Here is a 25,105-nt window from a genome sequence, read left to right on the forward strand (position 1 = left end):
ACAGACTTTTCATTTAGTGGAGAAAAAGAAGAGAATAAAAACAAGGAAAAAGGAAGTGAAGTGAAACAGAGACTGCTGTGGCCTCGTCAGTCAGCATCTCTGACCTGCCACTGGTCAGGTGAGCTATCAGGTAGCAAATCTCTTTGCTGAACCTGTTCAAGAAGAGCAGTCATTGAAAACTTTTTGCTTTCTGACATCAATGAGTATGAATCATAGAATGTTCAGGGTTGGAAGGGATCTCGAAAGATCATCTAGTCCAACCCCTCCTGCCAGAGCAGGATCCCCTAGAGCAGCCACACAGGAACGCACCCAGGTGGGTTTTGAAAGTCTCCAGAGCAGGAGACTCCACAACCTCTCTGTGCAGGGCACCCCCACAGTAAAGAAGTTTCTCCTCATGTTGAGGTGGAACTTCCTATGTTCTAACTTAAACCCGTTATTTCTTGTTCTATTGCTGGGCACCACTGAGAAGAGACTGTCCCCTTCCTCTTGACACCCACCCCTCAGATATTTCTATATGTTAATAAGATCTCCTCTCAGTTGTCTCCTTCCAAGGCTGAACAGCCCCAGTTCTCTCAGTCTCTCTTCACAGGAGAGATGTACAAGTCCCCTGATGATCCTCGTAGCTCTCCCTTGGACTCTCTCCAGTAGGTCCCTGTCTCTCTTGAATTGGGGAGCCCCAAACTGGACACTGTATTCCAGGTGTGGTCTCACCAGGGCAGAGCAGAGGGGCAGGAGAACCTCCCTAGCCCTGCTGGACACACTTTTCTTGATGCCCCTCAGGATCCCACCAGCCTTCTTGGCCACAAGAGCACGTTGCTCACTGTCCACCGGGACTCCAAGGTCTTTTTCCATGGGGCTGCTCTCCAGCAGGGCAACCCCTAATCTGTCCTGGTGCCTGGTGTTATTCCTCGCCAGACACAGGACTCTACACTTGTCTTTATTGGACTTCATGAGGTCCACCTTCGCCAACTCTCCAGCCTGTCCAGATCTCGTTGGATGGCAGCACAGCCTTCTGGTGTGTCAGCCACCCCCTCCAGTTTGTTGATACTGAAAGGAAGCTAAAATTCACGTTTTATATAATTTTTGAAGTTTTCTAGGCAAACACCAGTATATTGCGATATCGATGCTTTATGTCAGTGTTCTAAAAGGCAGCAATAGAAAATCAAGAAGGGAGAGAGTGGTTTAGAAATACAACATGGGAAAAGTGACAGCTTACATAACTAATATTAAATCATCAGGAAATCAATTCCATCAACTCTTGACAAAATACTTTAGGCGCATTTCTTCCTGACAATGGTAAATCATCCACAGACCAAAAAATTCCACCATTTTCCTGTAAGTAATGGCTTTTAAAAGCACTAATGCCAACTAACAGAAGATTACAGACATGAATGCCTGTGCAGCTTCCAGGTAGGCCAAGCTGTGCTCAGAGGTACCTTGAAACTTTTAAGATTCTTATTTTTTGTGAAATTTAAATATAAATGAGGCATGGAACCTATATTTCAACAGTTTCTAAATTTGAGGGCACAAAAGAGTGAAACAAACAGCTCATATGCAAGGATGATTGTGCATGCAGCTGTCAAATTTCAAACTGAGCTCAGTTGTGCTCCTTTGCTCACAAACTCTCCCAGACTCCACAAACCATTACTCAGCCAAACTTCTTCTAAATTTACTAGTGGTGGAAGTTATTGTCCTAACATAGATAGGATCTGCATCCATATTTTCTATAAAGGAATTTACTTCATTAGCATCCATATGCTTCCTCCAAAATTATGTTCTTTGTTCAAAATACCTTGTGTTGACACTTGAGGTACAAGCAATGGATGATACAGAGCCGTGAACATGCATCCTGCTACAAACACCTGAGAACAAACCTCAACCCAGGGAGAGGAAGAAAGACTTAGGAATGTAGCTTCTCCCTTCTCCTTTTTTCTGATGAGCTGCCAACATCTGCGTCCTTTCGCCCAACAATTAACTAGCCTCACTTAAGCACAACTGCTAGAAGTCTTATGCTCTTGCTGAAGCTGCTGAGAGACACTTGTGCATCAGAGCAGTTCAGAAAGCAATTTTTAAATCAATGAAGGAAAAACAAGAATGTGAGGGACACCATTAATACAACTTTGAGAGAAAGCTTTAACATTTTGCAAATTTTACAATGTACTCTCCCATCTTTGTAGGTACTATATTACAGCCACGACCAGTAGTAATAAATGTTACTGTCTCACAGCCTAGTTGTGATTCACAGGCTTAAAAGAAAGCTGATGAAGTTATTAGATACATTAAGCAATGATAAGTATTTCTTCTGAAATAAATGATTAAAAAAAAAAAAACCTGTAAATGTGGCCATGATGCCTCCAAGGTGGGCTCATCTTCTTCTGGATCAAATTCATTGCTGTCACTAGGTGGGAGAGTTCTGAAGATATTGCAAGATACCTGAAAAGTGAAAGAAAGAATTGTGAGATCTGTATAGGTACTGGATTTCAGGACTCTGTAGACCTATACCTGCTCTATCCTCCATCACATATGTAGCTTGCCTGCTGTCTGACAATAGCACAGGTCCAAGGAACGTGCCACTTCCCAAGTTTACCACCAGCTCTGGTTTTCCCTTCCCCGGGTCTTTTTGTTTCTTCTTCCCACTGCTAGCCCCAGGATTACCCAGTCTCCACCACTTCTGTCCACCACACTCCAGAGACACACACACACCAACATGTAATTTCCAATCCTGCTGGGCATCAATGGGCCGTGACTGTTCAGGAAGTGTGGGAAACGTCATCGACATCCATCTACAAGTGTTCTGATACACTTAGTTATCCTCCTTTGCAAGAGGAAAAAACATTCATGATACTTGCTTAAGGTCTCACCTGTTAGTTGTTACAAGTAGCCACTGCTTTTCACACCTTATATGCCCCGACACTCACGCCAAGTATGGAACTTGGTACTAAATGCAAGGAACAAACAGCGTTTGCTTGACACTTAGCCTGCATTTTATTTCATGGTTGGGTCGCTTTGCTTAATCTTATTTAGAGGTATTTTGCTGAGACTGCTTGGCTTTGTGAGGTTCATGCTATCAGCAAAGACTGAACTGGAGTGCTTTCCTGGGTTAATTATAGTGCTGAATGGAGCGTACAGCTTATTATGCAGCAAATCTGATAAACTGCAAACATGCTGTAGGGCCTTTTCAGTACCTTGAAGGTGATGTTGTGCCTTCTTTGCACTCTGCTACTGCACTTGACCCATTTCTAAGCTGGTTAATCAAACAGCTGTGAATGGCAGCATGTTATCTCCTAATCCCATATACAGATGAGCCCTTCATAGTAGTTCAGACAAACTAATCTATTTAAGAGACAAAACTAGTATGTTCTTCTACATCCTTATTTATTTTCCCAGCCTTTTATGCCTGTAAATATTTTAAAGTTAGTCTGCAAGGCATATTCTCAATAAGTTGGCAACTTACTAAGAAAAGACACTTTAAAGCCAAGAGCTTAAACCCAACACAAATAATGATAAAACCAGACTGAAGTAGACCGAGCAAAGTTTTAGAATTTGCAAGACAAACAGAACATACTCAGACACTGCATAAAATGAAAGATGAAACACAGAAAACTGTAGGAAAGCTTGTGTGGTGTGCACCAGCGAGGAACAGTCACTGAACACAAGGGAAAGACAAAAGAAGATTAAGTGAAGGAAACCAGTGAGCACAGAAGAAAAACAGAGGTCACACGGGTTTCTGTCTGGACTTTCTCCTTCTCGCCACAAGAGGGTGTATTTCACTACACAGACAGTAAAACACTTCTAAAACCTTCATTGTACATGTGTAGTATCTCATGTTTTCAAGTCGCATGGCTTGCAACCCTAACAAATACAGCACTTACGGCCTGTGCTGAACTCTACTTGCCCTGCATGCATACCTGCCAAGTTATTACCACCATTTATTAGGAGATACTCTTCTTCTCCCTTCATCCTCTTCCCCTGACTCATTCACTTCTCTCAACAGCTCCTCCATGAAAAGGCTTTTCTAGTCTCAGGAGGAAAAGTCAATTAACTATTCCAAGAATACACACGTTACAGTTTGTCTTTCCTCAAGGATTCCTGAGCTTCTCCTTCTATCATCCCTGATATGAAAAAGCAGGGAGAGGAGGAAAGTGATCAGGATTAGCAGGACAGAGTTGTTTCTGTGTTAGGCAAAAGGGAGTAAACAGCCGAAAGAATCCCCAAAGTAAAAAGGGGGAAAATGTACCTACTGGCGCCTTGGATTCAAACATCTGGGATTCTGCAATACTTGCTGAAGCATTTTTAGTTAATGCTTCACATGCAAAAACCCCAGCTTTCTCAGGATTTGGACCAAAATAGGGAACTAGCAAAACCAAAGGCATTTCGCAGCTTTTTTTTTTTTACTTGCTTCAAACTTCATTTGAAACAAGAAGGAAATTTTTTCCTGCAAATTTAACCATACATAATAGAAAATGTAAGTATTCATCAGCTGTTGTGTTTAGAAACTGGAACAAATATTGAATTATGGCACAATCAAAACCTGCAAGGAAAAGTACATACTTTCAGAATGAAAACCTAAACTAATTTAAATCTTAAAGGAATTTGTGTTAAGTCAAACCAAGCCTCCAGCAGTTAGTGCCAGAGCCTTAACAGTATGATAAAAGTATGAAGGGTTCAGCAACAATTACTTAAGAGCCAGAACTGATATCTGAATCTTGAGCTTGTAACGTTACTGGTCTGATTTCTGGGGAGTGCCTGTTCAAAAAGGAGCAGTCTCAAAGCAACTCAAAAGCAGTTTTTTGACATAAAAAAATTAACATACAGGAGTAAATGCCATGCATGCTAGAACATGGTCCTAGTACACAGTTTGCTCTCTTTAGTTTTCTTTTTTTGCATTAGGAGTAAAGATAAACCATATGGAGCCAAAATGCAGATACTCTCCTGAGAAGAGCAGCCAGACCAGGTTATCTCTAGGCGATTTCCCCAGGTTATCATAATTTTACAAGATGACATGGACCATTATAGTTTCATTAATCACCACAACACAGCATGAGAGCTCATTTACATGCAGTGTCAATTTATAGCACGCTTTTCTAATCCAGTAGCCTCTGGGTAGTTAATGTTTATAAGCCTCCAAGGGAGAACCAAAGGCAACAAGTTCTTCCATGCATGAACTGCCCAGCTGTACGTTGGAGGCTCTGATGGCCACCCCACAAAGCCGGGAATACGCTGCATCAAATCTGGAAGGAGTCATTTTTCTCAGAGAGGCATAGCGTAGCTATTTAATATCTATCCCTGGGCCCAAGCAGTATGCCAAAATCTCTCCAGCTGGAGAGCTGAATCATTTCTCTTCTGACCTCTGTTGGATCATCAAGCCAAAGGACAACCCTGCCAACCTGCGTATACAGTCCCTGATGATTATTCCTCTCCCATACCAACACAAAAGGCTACTGATCAAGACTGACCTCAGTCTTCCACTGGTTAGGAACGCCTCCAAGCCCAGATGATATTTCTGTAAAGCAAGCCAGAACTCTTAATATTCTAGGAAGTTATATCATGATAGATCTCCCCTATTATGTCCTCAAAGACGTCCTACACGGCCGTCCCTTTCAGAAGCCCACACTAAACTGGCTGTAGGAGAGTACCTCACTGCTGCTCTGCTAAGCAGAATTTGAACACTCAAGTGCCAGAAACAAGTTAAACAAATCAGTAAAATCTGCTCATTGGCACTGAGTGCAAAAATTCTAAGATCAAGTTGGAAATACCAAATTGATAGGTTTTAAAATTGGAGATGTACAGAAGCCTCTACGCCCCATGTCAGTAACTCCAACCAGAAGCAAGATCAAAATTTTTTTTTTTGACACAAGTCAGTGTCAGTTCACTAAAAACAAACATGAAGACAAGGAAGGCTGCTCTGATACCGCCCCAAAGAGCAAGCTGCAAGTTCTAAACAGATCTGAGGACTGGCACCTGGCAATGCAGAACTACGAAACTACGAATATACAGTTAAAAGTAAGAAGTTTCAAGAAAGCTTTGATTTTATCACCATGTCTATAATTGAAATAAGTTTTAGAAAAGAACGTACTAAGAGGCTTAAGATTGAAGTCAGGAATAAACATTTTAAGAAATCCTCTCTTTGTCACTCACTGGAGCGCTATAAAAATAACGACGCTGTAACAGAAACACTTCACAAATTCAATTTCAGCTCTGTGCTCCTACTCCGTGCTGTTTGAAACACAAGATTTTTATCAGTAATAGTTTTCCTGAATGGAGCTTGAAATGAAAACAAACATACATGCAGGGAAGCTTAATCTATTACCTTTATAAGAACAGGATAAATGAACACCCTATTAGTTCTCAGGGAACATCTCTTCTTCTATCACCAGTATGTGGAACCATCCGAATAAACCCCATGTACATATGAAGTTGAAAGAGACTATCTTTGCACACACAATGTTTAAATTACTGTGCATATTAACAATGTACAGTAACAATAAAATAATTAAGTAATTAAGCCAGAATGTGAAGCCATGTTAACTGGGAAACAACAGCGGGCCCTGGAACAGACACTAAACTTCTCCTTCTCCAATGTATCTGCGTATGTCAGTTTTTAAATACTGTTTGTGGATTTACATATTTTTGAGCCTGAAGTGACTACTGCAGTCACTCAGCTATAATCTCTCTATATAACCCACTGAATTGTTCCCAGAGGTGTTCAGAGGAGACCACAAGGATGATCCAGGGGCTGGAGCACCTCTGCTACGAGGACAGGCTGCGGGAGCTGGGATTGTTCAGTCTGGAAAAGAGAAGACTTCGGAGGGACCTAATAGCTGCCTTCCAATACCTGAAGGGAACCTACAGGAAGGCTGGGGAGGGACTTTTTACAAGAGTGTCCACTGATAGGAGAAGGGGAAATGGGTTTAAGTTGAAGGAGAATAGATTTAGATTGGACCTTAGGAAGAAATTCTTCAGTACGAGGGCGGCAAGACTTTGGAATAAATTGTCCAGAGACATTGTGGCTGCCCCCTCCCTGGAGGTGTTCAAGGCCAAGTTGGATGGAGCCCTGAGTATCATGATCTAGTTGAGAAGCGTCCCCGCCCACGACAGGGAGGTTGGACTAGATGATCTCTGAGGTCCCTTCCGGCCTCAGCCAGTCTATGAGTCTATGATTCTATGAATACAGTAAGTCTTACAAGAAGTAATATCTACTTTTATCTTAAAAGATTATAAATGATTCTAGCAGCCCTGCTCTTCTCAAGTTTTGCTACTAATTTAACTACAGCACTGCTTCTGATTTCAAGGCTGAATCCGCCTGATTCCCCATTGGTTCTTTTTAAACTACGACACCTCTTCTACATCTGTCTATACATTTGCATATTATCTATTTATATATAGTATTTTTATATAGACATGGCAACCTCTGTGCTGCTAAACGGAAAGATAGAGCTCCTGAACCCAGGCAGCCGTTGGTTTCTTTGGTTTTAATCCTACAATTGTTTTTGCTTCCTTTGGGCTCCCAATTGTGCACAAGTGTATTGGGGTACTTAAAAAAAAAACCCTAAACCCAGATCATCTCCCCCTTTATTTACATATGTTGCTGTTTTAAATTTATCAATATCGACTTCTCTGCACAGCTCACTGTACCAGAAACTCGTATTAAAATACTCATGATAGCAATCCACAACGCTCAAGTCCTTTTCTGCTCAACTGCTTGCCTGAATACAGTCTTCCAGGGCTTAATGCTCGATGCCTTCTTTTTGCCTAGCAACATTGCTTTAGACTGGGTTGCATTAAAATGAACTACACCGGGCTGCGAGCGCAGTCAACAATCCAGATTACAGGGTGGCGGGAAAAGTGACCCTTTCCATTTTTTCTTGACCTTTAAGTCTCCTAAAAATTCAATCAATAAGCTGCAAGAATTTAACTCCAGATCAGGGCTCCTCAACTTGTTAACCTACGATCACCCACTTCAGCAGTTGGAGCAGCTTCCACCCCTACAGATGAGCAAGGAGCAGAACGGAGATCCTTAGGCTGGCAGAGAAGCGCAACAGGAGCAAGTGTGTAAAACCAAAGAGCTGGTGCTGAGGTGCGATGCCCGCACCACGTATGTTTGGAGGGAAGGGTTTCTTTCCAGCAATCTCTTGCATGTAAGCCCATTAGCAAGTCGCAATGCATTAGAGCTACATTCCTGGAGCAGACCAAAAGGAATTTACAAGTGGGGAGACTTCTCTATCACGAGCATCGATGTGGAGTGAGCACAACTGGGAGACCCACCTCAAGAGCCCACTTGCAACTTGAGTCTGAAGTGCTTGCACAGACCCACCCCGACGCAGAGTCACTGGAAACCAGAGCTCTGAAATTCCACTCCAGGTCCCCTAGACCTCCACTGTAACAAGGTACCCCACCAGTAACAATCCTCCTCCACGTAACTGTGTTTTGGGATGAGCCAGTGGAACAGTTATTTACATTAATACAGAGCCAGCTAATTCTATGCAACACAATCTAAAAAATAAAAAACGTAAGCAGCTCAAGTATCTGGGACAAATCAAAGCACAGTCCCAGCAGAAAAAGCCCCTCATCTCCAGAGCAGGCATCCGATCAAGTGAAAGCCTGTCAATTCATGAACGTGAACTCTAGGCAGCATTACAAAACGCACACTGTTTCGGACTCCAAACTGAAGAACAAAACAAAAAATTCAAATCCCAAGAAAACAATCCCCCAGAAGACTCGCATTGTGCTTGTCTATAGACACAACGCTTGAACAGTATTTAAGAAGACAACACAGCCATAACGCAGGGTGAGGGTGTAAACATCTTTTTTTTAAAACAGATTTAAAGAAATAGTGAAAAAAACAGTAGCTGCAGTCGACAGAAGTACTTCTTGGAATGAAAATGTTTTTCTAGTTTATTTCTTTGCTTTAGACCTAGTCACTGAACTATTATGCAAATAAAGACTGAGGAATTAAAGGTCTATACGCAACCAACAGGAGGAATAATGGATACGGGTAAATGTAATTACATACTGTCGGGAAAAATTGTTAGGGACAACTAGTGCAAGAGGAGCTGCCTCCAACTGATTCTTTGACAGCAGTACAGAACCTTGGAGTCTCGTCTCTTAATAAGCACTGTGATTTTCGTACAAACTAGGCGTTTGAAGAATGTGAATAATAAAATGCATCTAACAGAGAAATTTGGAAATAATGTATAAAAGTTCTAGTCTTTTCTTGCTTCTGCAGAATTGATAATTCTCACATTAAAGGAACAAGAAAGTAATTTAAAATATGATGTGATTTTTATCCATAGTTTTTTAAGTTTTGATAGCACGCTTGCTCTATCATGGCTGCACTTAAATGACAATTTTTAATCAAAGTCCACTGAGGGGATCAAAGGACACTGCATTCTCCTTTCAGCATTTTACATGGTTTCAGAACAATCTCTTCAACTTCTACCGATTCAAGGTGAGTTTAAGATTAATTCCTACTACTTTACAGAACTCCTGAAGATACATAAAATTCAGATTAAAAGAGAGGCACTATTTATCAATTCTTATACAAGTATATGATTTAATTTATTTCCCTTAAACTCAAAATGACATTCAATATTTTATTTTTAAATCTAATACAAGAACCAACAGGAATATATGCAAAGGGCTTTTTCTAAATAAAAAAATTAAGACTCCACATAGGTAAACTTGCATAAAAATCTCCATCCAAGAATATTTCAACACTGAAAACCCTAAATAGGATGAACGTTTAGCAAGCAGAGTGTCTTACTTAGTCATAAGCCATAGCTAAAGCTACAGAAAATAAATTCATAATGCCTATGAAGTTTAACAGTTAGAAGAATTCATAAAAATAGGTTTCTTAACATGCTAAAAAAATCGTGGTTTAACGAGATATCCTTTATGTTTAACTGGTCTGTCATAAACAAACTCCTAATCAGACTCTGCCTTCACATCTGCTGAGACAACCCTGCAGTAAAAGGAATGCAATCCCTCTAGATTTATGTCAGTAGAAAGAAGAAGAAAATATTTTGTTAAAAAGAAAGTTAGTATTTGACCTTTAAAATGCAATCTTTGGTATTGATTTGGGTATTTATTTAACCAAGTTTCTTTCACAGTGTTGCTCAACACAGCTTCTGAGCCACAAGACATCTAACACAATGTTTCATTTCAGCTGTAGAGATTACTGTCTTATTTTATTTGATTCGTCATTACAGAAAAGATAGACACCAACAGGAAGCCAAAGGCATTTCTGCACTTAGAGAACGAGGTTTCATTCTAAAAGGTGTATCTCAAAAAAAGGTTCATTAGCCATAACTTATGGACTGGCAACCATCCACAGATGTTGCATAAACATCACAGCAGATGTCAAGAATTGGGTTTACAATTTTTGAAGAAGCAAGCAGGAGAGCTGAAATGTTGCTCACCAACAAAGAGATTGATCCAGATTTCTCAGTTTAACAGCTTGTCAATTTTTTCCCATCTTTTTTTTTTAAATGAAAGAAATCAGTTTCCTCAATCTATGTCTTAATACCCAGAAAGGACAAAGTGCTCTGCTGCATACACCCTTTAGGATACCAGATAACAGCAAACACTTATTTCATTCAACTACCATTGCTTAATCTACCAGCAAAATCAGCATCATTAGTCTAAGCCCCCACGTTTTCAGACAGGAACAAATTTCAGATTAAGTGTCCAATTACTGGCTCATAAAGTCGTATTACTGGCACTTCCTTCTTCGCGAAATGTGGTTTAATTGGCAAGGGCCTTTTTTCCTGCGAGTCGCCTAATTCAAAAGACCGTCTCACGCCCTTCTGAACAACACATCACACTGCAGGGGAAGCGCAGAGCAATACCCTCCTGAATAAATCTCTCCAGCTTACGGCCATTAACACAAATCCCAACCACTCTGCCCCTCAGCCCGTATTGATGACAGTGATGAGGTCACCGCAAGCTTGCTTTGGTGGCCATTAGTAAATTCAATTTTGTTTTACTTTTTCAAACAACCAGGAACACGCCAAACACCTCTGTAGACATCAAGCTAAAGCGAAGGGGTTTAAAGCAGCAGATGCGCACACAAGTTGATGAAAAGGCAAGCGATTTCACATTTAGCTATATACAACATTCTGTTGCAAGCTCAAGAAAACACGAAAATGTATGGTATTACGATTAGGGATTAAGGTTTTAATGGTATGAATTAAGGATGACTGCCAACAAAAATATCCAGGAGCTGTTACACTAGTTATCACAAATAACTGTTTTTCAAATCCTTACATCATAACACTGCCACATTTCAGAAGTAATTAAAAACATCAGAGTTTCTGAAGAATTTCAACAGGCAATCGTTTCTATCCTAGTATCTGTAAAGTCAAACTACTAGGTCATTAACAGCTTGCACTAACACACACGCATTTTATAAAACTTCAAAACACAAGTAGGCTCTTCCATAGATACCACTTTTTGGACATTTTAGGAAATTAAGAAAGCACTTTAGCCATTAATCTTCTTTTATAAATATTAGTAACTTTTTAAATAGAAGCTTCAGACTAATGTGTCCTTTTTTTTCCCAGCCCTTAAATGGTACCAAAGCTCACAAAACACCTTCTTTCATTTTCACCTGCTTACAAGACTTCACTTTACCTCGTAATCACAGGGTCAAGCAGGAAATATTAATTTCTGGTTTCATGAACACTAAATGCAACAGGGAGGAGACCATCTTCCCTGGCACAAGGAACACTTGTGCTCCATTTTAATCAGTTGTATGATACCGGTCTTTAAATCAAAACGCTCCCCTGACAACTGTGGCAGGCAGTCAATGGGGACGCTAATTTGGTCAGGACGTAGATACTGCTCGTTTCTTCACTATGATGACAGGTCAGAGATTGTCAACTTGACAGCTCCTTTGTGAACACAGCTGGAGACCTGGATGAAAATCTTCAAAAACAGATAAAGGTGGCAGATGCACTTAGGAAGCCAAATGTGTACAGTAAGTCTGTCTCAGTATACGATTACAAGCACAATTCTGCGTGAAAGAACACGCATTTATTGTAAAGAACAAGTTACACCAAACATGAAGCTTCAGACGAAGTGACTAATGCCATCTATTCACTAGGCATTATGTGCTGAAAATTTATTTTATATAGTATTAAGGATCCTACCTTTCCCTCTAGGGCCTATATAACTGCACTCAAAATGATGGAGTCTTGTTTTTACAGGGAAAGACCAGGAGGAAAAATAGCACTTTTAGCAGATAGTCTATCTGTAAAACACAAAATACCTACAACGCACGAAAGCCCTGATGATGGAGTTTAGCAGAAACACTCCATTAGCATTCAATGGGATGATCGACAGAAATCATTCATGCATCTGCCAATGGATTCACTCACATAAATTCAACACCAGAGCACAGCACCCTGCTTGCATGGAATACAACCACCAAAGTGGTCTTCCAAGAGCACATGCACAACGAACACCGCTGGTTGTGTGAGGCACAATGAAAGGGCTCCAGCTTTCCAAGAGCTTACACCTTCGTCAAAGCACCGGTGGCTCTTGCAGTTTCCGACAAAATTTACGTCTTGTAACTTTCTCCCTAAATTCTTCAGGGCAGGGGGGAACTATCCACGCCCTAATTACTCAGGCTTCTCTCTATTTGGAAAAAAATCCAGGTTTGGCCAGTCAGGGGCAAGTGAACAGCCAGATAAAAGGCTCGACAATATCCTCAGTGCTCCTCTGCTTAAGCACCCTGGCCCTGAAGAGAAAACGTAGTTCAAGTTGAGCACTGGAGCCCAAGCACAAGGCAGAAGAAAGTAAGATGAAGGGCATGATGCAATGAAAGGATCAGGGCAATATTGGAGAAAAACAACATAGAGCAGTTTTCCATCAAAAATGAGATAAGACGAAACTGGAATTCCTAAAGCTCCATTAGTAATTATCTATGAAATCCACTTGAAAATTCACTCTGCATCTTTACTTCCAGTGACTCCTCCTTATCATAGTTACACACTATATTTAAGAAAATTATTTTAAACCATGCTTTTCAAGCTATTTAGGCAATACGTCCTTTCTTTAAGAAAAAAACTGTTTTGTGAATCAACATAAAAGACTGCAGGGACAGCAGGGAGTTTTGTGTCTTTTCTATAGTTCAAGTTCAGAGCGCTTCCTAGAGTACGATTTCTGATTCAAAATGAACATGAGCAGCTACAGATCAAATTTTTGTTGCTTCTTGGGGCCCAACCTAAGACAACATTAACTTGTCTGTATTCTACATGTGTTGCTGCAGTAAACAACTCTAACAAAGTCAAAGTGAGAATACAGCCTCAATAACAGAAATGCTAAAACAAACAAACAAAACCAAAAAACCAAAACACCAGACTCCCCCAGGAAGTGAGTGTGGAGGCATCTTCTACACACAGCAAAAGTATCCAATTTTACTGGTTAACTGTGCATCAATGTCCTCTCTATACAAAGGTTATGATACAATTTTTTCATCACAAGGGGTACAAGTAAGATTAACCTAACATTTGCAAACCATTTCAATACTACTGTGCAGAACCAGCAGAAGAATTCAAAGAACTAGAAATTCTGTATTCAGACTGGGATTTGAATGGTGCATTAGACCACGTGCTGAACAAGTAACACAAGACTGAAAAGCAATTCATTGAGAAGATCGGTCAGTACAGAAGGGAGAAAAGGAGGGTGAGGGAGAAGGAGAAAAATCTGATTGCATAATTATAGGCTTTCTGACAATGCATACACACAAAGAAGTCGTATTAAGATTCTTCCATGCACTCTTAATTCTGTTTTTTTTCTTCACTATTGACTGCTTGATGATTCTGTCACGATTTACAGCTATTTTTAAATATTACAGACAAGCAACACAGCATGTATCTGTGTGTCAGAAAAGAAAAGGAGCATATATAATACAAAGTTTTTCTTCACATACCACATAGCCGGTGGATTCTATGATCACACAGTACCATTAGGAAGCAAACATCATCAAATCTATATTTAACTAATGGCCTTCTCGTTTAGGTAACAGGTTATAAGGGTTCTGTATGGTAGTACAGAATAAACGTTTTAAAGCAGGGATTGATCTTGTCAATCACAACCAATGTTCTTCACCACAGAGCTAGCATCTGGTACTGTTTCCATTTTTACATTGAAAACACTGTGATGTGACAATTTACATATACAAGGTATGGTTTTATTGTTGAGCAATCTTGCTCACTCTAATGGCATCTGCTATGAATCCACATAATACAACCAGGAAATTTTCACACCAATCCTATGCATTTTTAGCATTTATTATTTAAAAGTCATTATCTGTGCATACATCAAGCTATCTCTGCATAAAGTACATGCTCAAGAGCTTGGATAAAGTTCAAAGAAAGGTAAGAAACTTGCAAAAAACATTCTATTACTTATACTGGAGGAAAGAGGGAGGGTAGGTGGGGGAAGCGTAAGGGACTCTGATTTTATGGCTGCTGGCTTTCTTCATCAGGAAAGAATCCAGGTTTCCTTTCATACATTTGTGACACTATAATAACCATCATCTACTTGACTTTAATTAAGCATATAAAAGATTAATATTTTTGTCTTTGGAGAATTATCCCCAAGTGATGTCTAGTAGAAAATACAAACCAAAGGCCTCATTTAATCCACCTACTCCAAGGTTCAATTTCGCCCACAATGCATAACTAGAATGGCAAGTGGATTTAAAGAGACCAGGAGAAAGAAGGAACTCACCATTCTAACTACTTCAGGGTAAGTCTGCTCTGTCAAACAGCCTCTGCTTATTGTAATGTAGTCCACCAGTTCATTAAGAGTGGAGCGCTTGTATTCTTTCATTTTAAGGTCTGAAAGCGTGTCCATGAAGTCAAAAATGACACAGCACTGTTGAAGTTTCTTTAGGAACAGTTCAGGCTGCTCTGAAGATGGAACGTCTATGAAACAAGAAAGGAAATCTTTGTGAGTCTGGCATCTTATACAAAACAGGATTTCTTTCTGCAGATCGATTTCAAACGAAACCAGCATTCATACAATTTCTGAAAAACAGAGCTCAGATTAACAAACAAACCACCTGTAGGAACTGAACTACTATTGTGTGCCTGAGATCTTGAACAATATGTTAAAGTAGTTTAGTTATCATCTGCTATTAAGAAAATAAAGTTCATCAAAAAAGTCCAGGCTTAAGTGGAGAACGCAAACACAACTGCATTCCAGACTTTCTACAATATGCCACTATTTTCACTGGGCTGACATTCATCATCATTAACTTACACTCCAAAGAGGGATGAAAGAACTGTAAAACAGACCAAGTTTGATTAATTCATATTTCTTAAACCACCTAGTCATTTATAACTCAATATGAATATGTATATGAATACAGAGCAAGAATTCTGCAAACAAGTTTTCACTTTCAGTCATTATCCCCGTGTTGACACCTTCCATAGCAAAATCAATTTTAATGCAACGCAGTGAGGATTTTTTTGCTGTACTACAAACACATATGTTGATAAGAAAATTTTCACACAAAATAATCATATATACCTGATGAATAAAGTAAGAAGCACATACTACTTGCTTTTTTGCTCCATTTTCTTAATTCTTAGCAGATAAAAGACTTAATAAAATTAATGTCAACTTCTTAGTGGTTTGTCAGTTTACCAACTGTATCACATGAGTACACAGAAAGCTTAGTTTATCTGATGCTCATGTACAGAAGACAGTTAATATAGCAGGAAGTTGCAAGAATGAAATATACATTTTCAGTCTGAAAAGGACACCCTCAGCAAATGACCTCCCAAACAGTAATACAACATGCAAATGAAAAATTCTATACCGATAGAGATGCAAGGACCCCAAGGCATTTCACATCAACTCCCTGCACTGCTTAACCACTGAAAAGAATAAACACAGATCGCAGTACAAATAAAGGTGCTTCCTGACCTGACCTGGGAAAGCGTAACAGTTCACTCGGCCCTCTTGCCCTCATAGCACTGTGGCAGTGGCAGGATTCAGCAGTCAGCAAACTGTACCCCAAAAAGAACAACCAAGATCTCAGCAAAGTTCGGTTGCCGACACCAGGCAGCACATGCCAATCTCACATCCTGTAGGCCTGAATAAGCTCTACAGCAGCCGTGACCAGAGGAAATGAAGGGTGGGTGGAAAAGCGGTGTAGTTATGACACCACACCTCCCAGCATCATAACCCCGTGCTCCCACGGGCTACATTCATCTGTGGCGCAGAAGTGTGGACCTGCAAGAACAAGAAAAGCTACGTGGGAGAAGAATCCCTCCAAAGACCTCTGGAAAAACTGAAGGTTCCAAAGCCAAGTCACCCTAAAGCTAATGGCCTGGCCAGGACTCTCGCACACGTTCAGACGTGGCAGAACTGAAACCTAAGGTGAGCCAAGGAGTCGGAGCACGTCCTCAGCCATCACCCACTCCAACCAAGGGCCACTTCTACCTGCGACCTTTCTAAGGTTACAGTCTTCCAAGGGCTAACGTTACAGCTCTCTTGATTATCTGCCTCCAAATAATACAAAGAAAGGAGAAAGACTTCAGAATTCTATTACTAGCAAGCACCAAACAATTAACTGATTAACAATTTCTTCCCAAGGACAGACTGTAAATACAAGCTGGGGAAGACAGACAGACAGAGAGAAGCGCAATTGGTTACTGCTGAAAACTATTATGTTTAGTTCTAACTATAACCCCTCCCCAAGAAGTAGTAGTGTCAATAAAATCTATAATGTTACACAAACATAATGGGTTTTGTTGCATTGTTCTACATGGCTTGCACACATTTATGGTGACTGACAATGTATCCCCACCAAAAAAAACCCAAACACAACACAGACTGAAATCAACTGGGAATCCATTAAGTTGCAATTCAGCTCAAGCTATAACCAGGATCAAATGACTCAAGATTACACTCTTTTTAAGGTAAGGTGAGTATTAAACAAAAATTTTAAAATTATTAAAGCGTTAAAATAACTAGTAAAACTTTGTTGTCTTTTTTACTCTAGTTACTCTATATCTGGATGCGTGGGAACAAAACAAATATAATTAAGTCCTTCTTGAGAAAAACCATGCCAGAACACTACATGAATTTCATGCCAGCATTAGTACGTGTCAACAAGCCATATGAACTATAGTGGAAAACTAAAAACAAAACAAACCATTAAAAAAACAAACACCACCAAAAAAATTCCACAAACAAACAACAAAACAACCCCAAAGCCCCACAAAGTAAAACCCCAAACCCCAACTGTTCTGGTCATAACTGTCTTTCTTCATTAAGCAAGCTGCCTTACACACTACACAATGAAATTGCAAGAATGTTCATGCAGTAAAATTTCTTACTGTTCTCAGGATTTTGGAGCGACTTGGGAACAGGGTAAGACCTCATGCCTAGGTTTTTTCTTACTTTGACACAGGAAAAGGATGCAAGAGTAAATTTTAGTAAATTTTAGGGGGTCCTAATACGCACGGCACAAGAAAAGGGCAGCAGAAATCAATAAAATCGGTACTCCATGTTCCCAAGTGTCTTGGGTTAGGCATGGGCAGGTCACTGAACACTGACAGATGCTCTCTAAAACCCTTTTCCTTCCCATTGGGAAGGAAATTCCCAATTGGAAAAGAATACTAAACAGCTTTAATAAAACAGTAATAAAAAAAAAAAGCTATATACACATATACAAAACTGATACCAAACCCAACTCCTTTCCTGACAGCAGCCCCCACTGATGCAGCACTGGGGAAGCCCCAGGGTCAGGGACAGAGAAGAACTGGGCACAGGAGCTGGATTCAGGAACTGGGGATTGGGATCAAAGGCAGAAGATCGGACGGAGTCCTCCTTGGACATCGGCCATTGCAAAAGAGAGCTTAACCCCCCTGATCCCTCAGTTTCAGAGCGAACATGACGTATTGGAACAGAGTAGCCTTGTTGGTTACCTGTCCTGTCTGTAACTCCCTGGAGGTGCAACCTCTTACTTCTTTGTGACCCGTTTTACTTCCCAGCACCCCCAGTGTGGCACATAGAGCCAGCAGTGGTCTTGGTCACTACAGGAGCAAGTATCAGCCAGAGCCTTTCTGCATCCCAATCCCAGGCAGTAACTGCAAACATCAGGTGTTAGCACTTCTAGTAGCAGGCGCTATCTGCAAAAAAATGCTGCCAACTTCAGAATGTGCAGCCTCACAGAGGAGACTGTGCGGAAAAGCCAAGATCACAGTTCAGCTCAAACCAGGACACCAACTTTCCCACAGAGAGGAGACCACTAGTTGGAAGGCAGGGTGTTGGTGAATGTTGTTGGTTGTTTTGGTTTTCCTCTGGTGCTTTCCTTAATCTTCTTTCACAGCTGTACAAACCTCACTGAAAGATCCCTGGGCATGGACTTGCCCAGGCACCCTTGTGCCACTCTTTGGAGCAGGGAGCTTGGAGTATGGACCTACTGAGCTCCACAGCAGAGTTGAACTCCTCAGTGCAAGGCCTTGCAGTGAAATGTGCAGGTCGTTACAGATGTTCACAGTGAACTGATTAAAAATCACCAGATCATGTTCTTCTTTCAATGAATTTTACAACATTTTATTCTTGTGCTAAAGAACATTTGGCCCCATATTTATTAGCCTGCAGTATTACCACTGGTACGTACTTCCGGTTAAAAGAACTTGTGCAGCTGCTCTAATAAATTTGTGTAAATATTTATAATTTTTTAATAATCCATAAAATAAAATCTGACACTACTAAATGACAGGTGTTATTCATGCCCAACGCAGAGGAGAGCATACACGTATTAAAACCAAAATTTAAAGGAAGAAAAACTTCTCTCTGGAAATTTCAAAGCTTGTCAGTTTTCTCTTTAGCCATTTGAAAATGTGCAGAGCTTTTGAAATACGCTGAGTATTCACAGATTCAAAGGAAATTGGCCTAGTGAAAGCAAGTATTAATATATCTGAACAGTGATAATCAAGACAGAAATAGACTTTAACAAAATCAAGTGTTTGATAAAGTCATCAGAAAAAAATGACAAAAAGTACTGTTATTCTTTTTAGACATGGACCAACAATTGTTACTACAAGAGCTGAAATGCCAATTCTAAAATGGACAAAGCAACTGAGTTTCTCTCTTAATGGCCCTTTTCCAAAATAGTCCTAATCCAACCAGCCCAACCCTTCTCATCAGTTATCTCTGCAGACTATGCCTTCTGCACCCTTTTATCACAAAGGCATAAAAATGTGACAGCATACTTTTACTACAAGTCTCTCCATATATTAAAAACCCTATATATATACTAGAGTCATATTTGAAGGAGTTTACAAGGGACTGATTTCTGAATCATAGCAAAGTAAAACCATGCGTCAGACCAGCGCAGCTGCGTCCAGAGAATTGTGCTACGTCTCTCAGTGGTAGTAAAAATCCAAGCAGGAGACACTGAACACCTGGGCTGGCTCCCTCATCTACTTCAGGGTGTAGTTTTGCAATGAAGGGTGGAATGCACAGAAGCGCAGAAGTGAAGCTGCGGGGAGGGACTGAGCTGCTTAAACCTGCACAGCAATTGTGAGGAAAAGCCATGGGATTACAGACACAAGGCAGTATTGGGCCTAGAATTAGAATGGAACAAGATAGGTGATGCAGATTACATACAAAGTATTAAGCAAAACTAGGATATGCTCATACATGCTACCCTGCACACACAGATGTACTATCAGAACATTCATTGATAATTAAAATCCAAATGTCCTCAGAGTAACCATTGCTTCTACTGTATACAGTACTTTTATTAATTAGCTTGATAATGACATTTGCATACAGAACTAGCATCATCTTCTTGTATGCTAGTAAAAGCAAAAACCACATTAAGTATGGAACTTAAAAACACGTACTACAATTGAAGTATGTCCAGAGAGATTAATAGTAACTTTTTTTTACTCACATTGATTTGAAGAACTTGCTTATAAATCCCCAAAATCTGAGAACTATGTATTCACTTGCCTCCACCTAGCAAGACTCTTTTTTATATTCTTTCTCTATCAACTTAAGGGCAAAGTAATTACTCAATTTTTCTTCAGTTTCCATATCTTCCAGTTACTAAGTAAAAATAGGATTATTATTTTTGCAGTGGAGTAAATCTCCTTGGGCCAAAAACGCTTCAGAAATCCCAAACAAACCCCACCCAAGTTGCTGCCACTCATCAAGCCACCATGTTAAACATAACTAAAGGGTGAAGCGAGGACCTACCTGCACAAAGTAGGCAGCTGTGCATAAACCATTTTGTGGCTACATCTAGCCCCTACAGGTCATTATGAAGATTCTATTTTGTAAGAACCTAACTTTCTAGCTTTTATTCAAATAGAACTTGCAAATTGGAATTTGAAAGCCTTTTGGACTTCTTTGAGAAGTTCACTTCAAGAGAAGGTCTAGTAACACGCAGCTGAAGGCTTTTTCTAACTCCAAGCCCCGTCATGCATCTTCCCTAGTACAGAAGGAGCCACATTTCTATAAGCCACTTTTCCCAGTAGAATACTGGTCTTAAGATGCCAAATAAGTACAAATATTTGCCCTCTCTTTCTTAGACGCACTTCTTGAGAGAAGTAATCTCAATTCTGATTGCATTCATTTAATTTTACTGACTGGCTGTCAATATTATGAATGCTTTGTGAAGTCAGTAATCATTCATTTATAATAGGTGCTTTTTTCAAAGCTGCTCTCCTAACTCATTCTCTATACTTAATAATTATGCACGCAGGGCAGCAGTTAGGCACTCTGTTCCAAATATATAATGCCTAACCAGTACCAACATTATTCACATAGCAGTAAATACAGTGCAACAAACTCAAGCTGACTTTCATGAGTGAATGCACGCAAAAAGAAAAGCACAACATCATCATATCATTTCCAGCACCTTCAAAATGTGTGATTAGAAGTGTAACACGGGACATACTCCACCACTTTTCCTGCTACTCAGGGTCTCTTCAGATCCTGGATACTGCAATTCCCTCCACTGAGTGCCAGTAACCCCCGATCATTTCACAGAGGTTTTCAACAAATGTCATTGACCGGGATGAGCAGTACAGAAGCGGTGTAGAGCTACTATTCGAGTGCCTTAAGTGCCGATGGAATAGCACTACAAGCAGCTTGGGATACTTAACAGACATATTCCTAGTCAGATACATAGCCAAAATTTCATAGTGTAGATAGACTTTTAAATATATTATTCAAAATTCCGCGTTTACTTAATTAAGTAAAAACGTTATGAACTTCAGCTCCCTAATAGAACACACGGATGGAGGGCTGCTGCTTCCTTCACCTCAAGACCAAGACTTTAAAAAGAAATTGACAACAAAAAACTCAATAAAACATGTTTTTAAAAATTATAAAGTTTAGTTAATTTTTTTGCCTAGTTCCACAGTGGGCATGGCACAGGCAACAACTCAAGCCTTCTCAAGTTCACCCATACAGCTCAATCTGGAGCCAGAGCAGTCAAGGTTTCAATGAAAAGGCTCCCTTAGGCTACGCTCTGTTAACCTCTGACCAATACTTGTTCATGCCACCACTGACGACACCAATGGTGTCTGTGCTCTGAACATCTTTCAGCTGGAAAGCAGACCAAGACCACAAGCTTTGACAACTGAAGCTACTGAGCCACAGCAAAATGCCATTACATCCATACCCCTTGCAAAAGGACAGTATTAGTGCAAATTAGCATTGATAATGTGTCACCCTCAAGTGAGCAGAGAGCTTCCAGGGTGCCACAGGATTTACAGCTTTGGGTGCTCTTACTCATCACTAACCTAACATGATGAATCCAGTATAAAACAGTTACACCACACACCTTGAATAAAAATAAGCAATCAAGGAAATACATAGTAGACAGTCAGAATTCATGAGCAACTACTGGAAGGCAAGATTACCAGGATATTGGGGTATACCAATCACCGCTCTGGGTCCTACAAAAATAGAGACTCACAAGATATTTGATAATAGTGTCCCTCATGATCATGGAATAATAGAATGGCCTAGGCTGGAAGAGACCTTAGAGATCATTTAATCCAACCTCCCTGTCATGGGCAGGGATGCCTCTCAACTAGATCAGGCAACACATGGGGACCGAGCGGGGATTGAAACTGCAACCTGGGCATTATCAGCACCACGCTCTAATGATAGTACTAATACCACCCCTTGGTAGCAATGCCTTCTTTAGTTGAGTTGACAACACTCTTCAACTCCTCCTACTAGTTCTTCAACAAATAGGAAGAGTTCAGACTAATGGATTAATCCAAGACAGTCAGAGTTTACCTATTCTACCTACAAGTACATTCAAGCTGAATCAAAGACCAAAAAGGATGCATGGAAAAGGAGTCAAACACACAAATTTTAGAGAAAATTTGATGGGAGAAAAGCAAGTGGATGAGTGTACCAAAAAAAATCAGAAGATATGGAAGAACGGCAAAGCAGCTGTGAGTATTACAAGAATGGGATAGAGCGTGAAGACAAAGAAGGCAAAGCAACAACATAAAAACGTATTCAAAGATCAAAACAGAAAGAGAATGAGCTACAGCAGGAGCCTTGGAAAAAAAATAGAAGAAAAAATTGTATAGGGAGTAAGTAATACAGTGAAAGCACTAGAATATTTTAAAAGGAAGAAATAGGAACTCAAAGTGTTTAAACAATACAGCAATGCATGAGTTAGTGGTTAGAGGCTAGATTTGACTAATCAGCTACACGTCTGGAGGTTCCTGATAGTGTGTGTCATCTTTAATATATCCCACTGCATTATTTATGGTGAGTCTGCACGCACATCAAATTAACACTTATTTATCATCACAGGTTTTGTAGGTTGTTTACTTCCCACATCCCTTTTTTTGATAATCATGATTTTTGAAATATTAGTAATTTTTGTCTTTTTTTCAACGGAAGCAAAAAGTCTGGCAAAAAACACACCTAAATGTTATTTCAATTTCCTAAATTGAATACGTGGCTCAAAATCCCCAAATAAGACAAAAAAGACTTTGCTGAAACACTGAGAATGACTGTGGCCAATTTTCCTGGACTGACTCGAGTTTCTTTAATAGTGGCTCAGAAGTTTTATGCTAGTTGTTTTAAGTAGGTTATTACTGAACTGCACTTTCAAAGTAGCAGCCAACCTTCACCCAGAAGAGCCAAAGTCAGTAGGTTTGCTGAACAGTCACCAAAGAGAGCTGCTGCCCACATTTGTCCTGCCACTTGGGAATAGCGACCTGAGACACTGAAGAAATTATCAGGATACCTTTGCCAAACACCTTCTGCTTAACCTTCCACTGCTAGATATGGAAAATACAACTGTTTCTTTTCAAAGTCTTCTCCAAAGGCAGGGGGAAACCAAAAAAAAAGCAGAAGGATTTTAAACAATCTTAAAAAAAATTGTCTTCTATATTTATATATACAATTATAGGATTTGAGGGGGTTTTTTGGGTTTTGGGTAGGTTGGTTGTTTTGTGGGTTTGTTGGGGTTTTCTTTAGGTACTAACCTGTTAAGTGAGCTAGGTGTGTAAAAAAACCAACCCAATAGTATGCTGGGGAACAACACTGTAACCTGGTTTGGAGGTCTGGAGCACCCAGGGCTGTGCTGGAGCATCCTTAGGTGAAGAATCAAAATATCCATAAGCCCAAAAGGTCTCAGATTTTTAACATCACGTTCCATTACAAACACAAAGTCTCTACGTGAGCTAAGCTCCTCTATGCTAAAACAAATCACAAAGACCAGAGACAGGAACACCACCTAAACAAAGCCATCTCATTTCCCAAGTGATTTCTCAGATTACAGACATGGAGCAAAGCTACACAAGAGTAACTCAGTGCTCCACTGGGTCACCCTACTGCTGTCTTCCTTTCTTTTAAAATCACTAACAGTTCTTCAAGCAATTTTTCAGTGTATTTTTAATTGCCTAGCTAGTCTCTAGGATTCTGTCACCCTCCATCCATTCCTAAATTCTTAGCAGAGCACTAAAATTCCACATGTAAACAGAGACAGTTTTCGGCTCATTATTTCAACTTTGTCATGCTACACTCATATCACTTTTGTACTTTGTTCCTGTTAATTTTAGAGAGAATGATGGATTACACCGCAGCTTCGACTTTATCTTGCTACATCATGTGCAGTTTCTGTGTGTGTCTGTGTGTGTTGTAAATTAATGGTAAATATCAGAAAAATGGCAAGACTAGCAATTTATAATGAAGATCTCATGGTTTCCAAGTTCCTTGGAAGACAAAAAAGTCTAAAACCCATTGAAATGTTTACAAGTCACAGGCTACTAAGAAACACCTTTGGGGAAAAAAAAGAAGAAAAAGAAAAAAAAAAAAAAGAAACAAACCACTCACAATGGCCTGCTGACCTAAGGCAGAACAATCCTTAAGAGGATTATTGTCTTCCTTTTGATAAGATTCTTATCAGATCACAAGTTTTTCTGTATGAGAAGCTTTTGCTCTAGAATGATCATTAAATATAAGAACACAAACCTGTCACAGAAATCTTAGTTACCTTCCATTCTAACTGGAGTCACAAGGCAGTTTAGGATTTGCATTGGTATTTATTCGGTTAGTGCATTAAGTATATGATGAAATCATGTTAACATTACATATGGGGGTTGGACTAGACCTCCAGAGGTCTCATCCAGCCCCCCACATTCTGTGATTATATATCTGTACATGCCTCTTGTAAGAGTGCAAAAATCATACCTTGCTTAGTAAGTACTCTGAAACTGCAATCCATCCAAACAAAAACATGCAACATTCATTTCGCTCAAACTACAGAGCTGCTCTACGAAATTTATTCAGAAACACTTAGACATTTGGAAAAAAAAACTAAACCAAGAGCACAGGAAACAGAAAACATAACTCTTATCCAAATAGGCTCAGAACAAGTGCCAGGACTGCCTGATACTGACCCACTCATCTATCCCAGAAGTCACAAGAGTACTTCATTCTCCAGTGGAAGAAGTAATTAAGTGAGAGCTGTTCTACACATGCAACCCACTGTCTAAGAGCTCAGACTTATATTTAAAAATATTTACATTTATTAACTTAGATAATATACATACATATAAAAAATACAGATCTCTATAACTGTATTTGC

The 25,105-nt window shown here is 39.9% G+C and overlaps 1 protein-coding gene across 1 annotated transcript in view; it reads right to left on the bottom strand.

Annotated features, from left to right (window-relative positions):
* The window catches only part of LOC104280084 (serine/threonine-protein phosphatase 2A 56 kDa regulatory subunit epsilon isoform-like), a 39,103-nt gene that overhangs the window by 9,594 nt on the left and 4,404 nt on the right, over positions 1 to 25,105 (bottom strand). Inside the window, exons 2-4 of the mRNA XM_009877625.1 lie at positions 15,940 to 16,022; positions 14,737 to 14,933; positions 2,332 to 2,433 (exon numbers count right to left, since the gene is read on the bottom strand). Of these exons, the coding sequence (XP_009875927.1) occupies positions 2,332 to 2,433; positions 14,737 to 14,933; positions 15,940 to 16,022 (382 nt within the window). The remainder of the gene's footprint in view (positions 1 to 2,331; positions 2,434 to 14,736; positions 14,934 to 15,939; positions 16,023 to 25,105) is intronic.

Source organism: Apaloderma vittatum, unplaced genomic scaffold (assembly GCF_000703405.1).
Source record: "Apaloderma vittatum isolate BGI_N311 unplaced genomic scaffold, ASM70340v1 scaffold9841, whole genome shotgun sequence".
NCBI lineage: Eukaryota > Metazoa > Chordata > Aves > Trogoniformes > Trogonidae > Apaloderma > Apaloderma vittatum.